This window comes from Microtus ochrogaster, linkage group LG2 (assembly GCF_000317375.1).
Source record: "Microtus ochrogaster isolate Prairie Vole_2 linkage group LG2, MicOch1.0, whole genome shotgun sequence".
Lineage (NCBI taxonomy): Eukaryota > Metazoa > Chordata > Mammalia > Rodentia > Cricetidae > Microtus > Microtus ochrogaster.
The window spans coordinates 4,346,224-4,348,243 of NC_022028.1; the positions used below are offsets into that span (position 1 = coordinate 4,346,224).

Below are 2,020 nucleotides of genomic sequence, written 5' to 3' on the forward strand. Positions count from 1 at the left end.
TGTGTGTGTGTGTGTGTATGTATGACTGCATACTTGTGCCACAGTGGAGGTCAAAGGATAATTTTGTGAACTCATTCTTTCCTGTTTTTACTTGGGTTCTGGGGATCAAACTCAGATTGCCAGGCTTATGCAGCAAGCCCCTTTTAATTGCTGGGCCATCTCACTATTTCCTTGCTTTCATTTTGATATCCTCCAGTTTTGAATACCATCTTTGATATTCAAGTCATAGGGAAACTGTAGTTGGTACAGTGTATAGATTTCCCTTAATTTAATGCTTTCTGATAAAGCGCAGTAACAGAAATCTTGTTTATCTACACATCTCGATGGGGTTCCACCAAAGGCTTAATTGTACCATGTTTTTTCCTTCTGTCACTCTTTGTCTTTATAGTCAGAGGACAGTGCAAGGAAGAAACCTCGGCTCACCGCAGAGGTGAACAGCAGGAAGTGTCAGCAGGCTCTGGCGGAACTGGAGAGTGTCCTTAGTCACCTAGAGGACTTCTTTGCCCGAACACTAGTCCCAAGAGTGTTGATCCTTCTTGGAGGCAATGCCCTGAGCCCCAAGGAATTCTATGAACTTGACTTGTCCAGACTAGTCCCCTTCAGCGTGGACCAGAGCCTGAACACAGCTGCCTGTTTGCGTCGTCTCTTCCGAGCGATCTTCATGGCCGATGCCTTTAGTGAGCTGCAGGCTCCTCCACTCATGGGTACCATTGTCATGGTGCAGGGGCACCGTGACTGTGGAGAAGATTGGTTTCTACCCAAGCTCAACTACCGAGTGCCCAGCCGGGGCCACAAACTGACTGTGACGCTGTCCTGTGGGAGACCTTCGGTCCCAGCCATTGCCTCCGAGGATTATGTTTGGTTCCAGGCACCAGTGACACTTAAAGGTTTCCACGAGTGACTGAACGAGGACAAGGGCTGAATTCTCCCTGTGCTACCAAGGCACCCATCTCTTGTTTGGAATTGAAGCTGCTTCCTGGTGAGGGAGGAAGGCTCTGCCCTGGCAGTATGCCGCCTCTCCCCAGACTGCCTGGTGACTGATGGTACAGTGGCCATCGCTGTGGTACTCATCATCAACGATGGACTCCCAGAGGCCTCTATCTGAGATTAGAAAGCATGGAGGAGGACGTTCTTTGCTCTATGCTGACTGCAGAACCTTGGTTACCAGGATCATTATGTAGGTGTGACTCAGGCATTAAATATGAAGTGACTAGAGTCGTATTAAATTTTCCTAACACTTTTGACTTAGACTTTTTGCCCTTGGGACTTAAGGGTTTTTGTTGTTTGTTTTTAAAAAGTCCTGTGTATCCTAGGTTGGCTTCGAATGTGCTGTGTGCAGGAGAGAATAACCTTGACCGTCTGAGTGTTGGCATCCTGGGCATCCATTCAAAACACGGTTACCTGGAGCTTCTGCTGCTGGTCAGTCCACCAGAGGGTGCTGCTGTATGCAGGCTCATGACGTCACCTGATGATGACCTTAGCCTGTACCGTGTGCCCAGCGCCAGGGGCTGAGTGGGGGAAGGCCCTGCAGCCTCTCTGGCTGTTCTCAAGTCTCAGTGGTTCAGGTAATTTGGATTAATTCTGCTCTTCAGATCTGAGAAACAAATTCAGAGGAAGGGGACCAAGAGAATAGGCTGAAAACAGAAAAGCAAGAGGCTCTTCCTAGAGCCAGATGGAACTGGGGCTCAGGCTCCCGAGATTGTCCCTGGATTTTGAGGGGTTTTCTCCCCGTGTTCCTGTTCCTTCCGGAGCTTTTGTCCAGCCTTGTCTCTACAGCTTGATGGCTGCTGACACTGCTCTTGGCAAAAATGGCCCTTCTGTCCCTCCTGGCTGCCAGTAGAGTCAGGACAGACTGGAAGCCCACCAGGATGTCATCCTGCATTCAGGCCATTTACAGTCAGTCCAGTTTGCTTTCCTATATTCCACTTCCTAGAATGAGCACACAGCAGATGCTCTTTGAGTCCCACATTTTAGGGCCAACGTGTGGCCTTTAGTGCCCATGTGACACTGCTTCCTTCTC

At 49.4% G+C, this 2,020-nt stretch overlaps 2 protein-coding genes across 2 annotated transcripts in view; one reads left to right on the plus strand and one right to left on the minus strand.

Moving 5' to 3' along the window:
• The window catches only part of Mad2l1bp (MAD2L1 binding protein), a 6,285-nt gene extending 4,271 nt beyond the window's left edge, over nt 1-2,014 (plus strand). The window contains exon 3 of the mRNA XM_005359768.2: nt 389-2,014. Coding sequence (XP_005359825.1) covers nt 389-901 — 513 coding nt within the window. The 3' untranslated portion in view covers nt 902-2,014. The remainder of the gene's footprint in view (nt 1-388) is intronic.
• The window catches only part of LOC101985447 (cysteine-rich secretory protein 1-like), a 10,754-nt gene continuing 9,668 nt past the window's right edge, over nt 935-2,020 (minus strand). The window contains exon 7 of the mRNA XM_005359848.2: nt 935-1,101. Within this exon, the coding sequence (XP_005359905.2) occupies nt 935-1,101 (167 nt within the window). The remainder of the gene's footprint in view (nt 1,102-2,020) is intronic.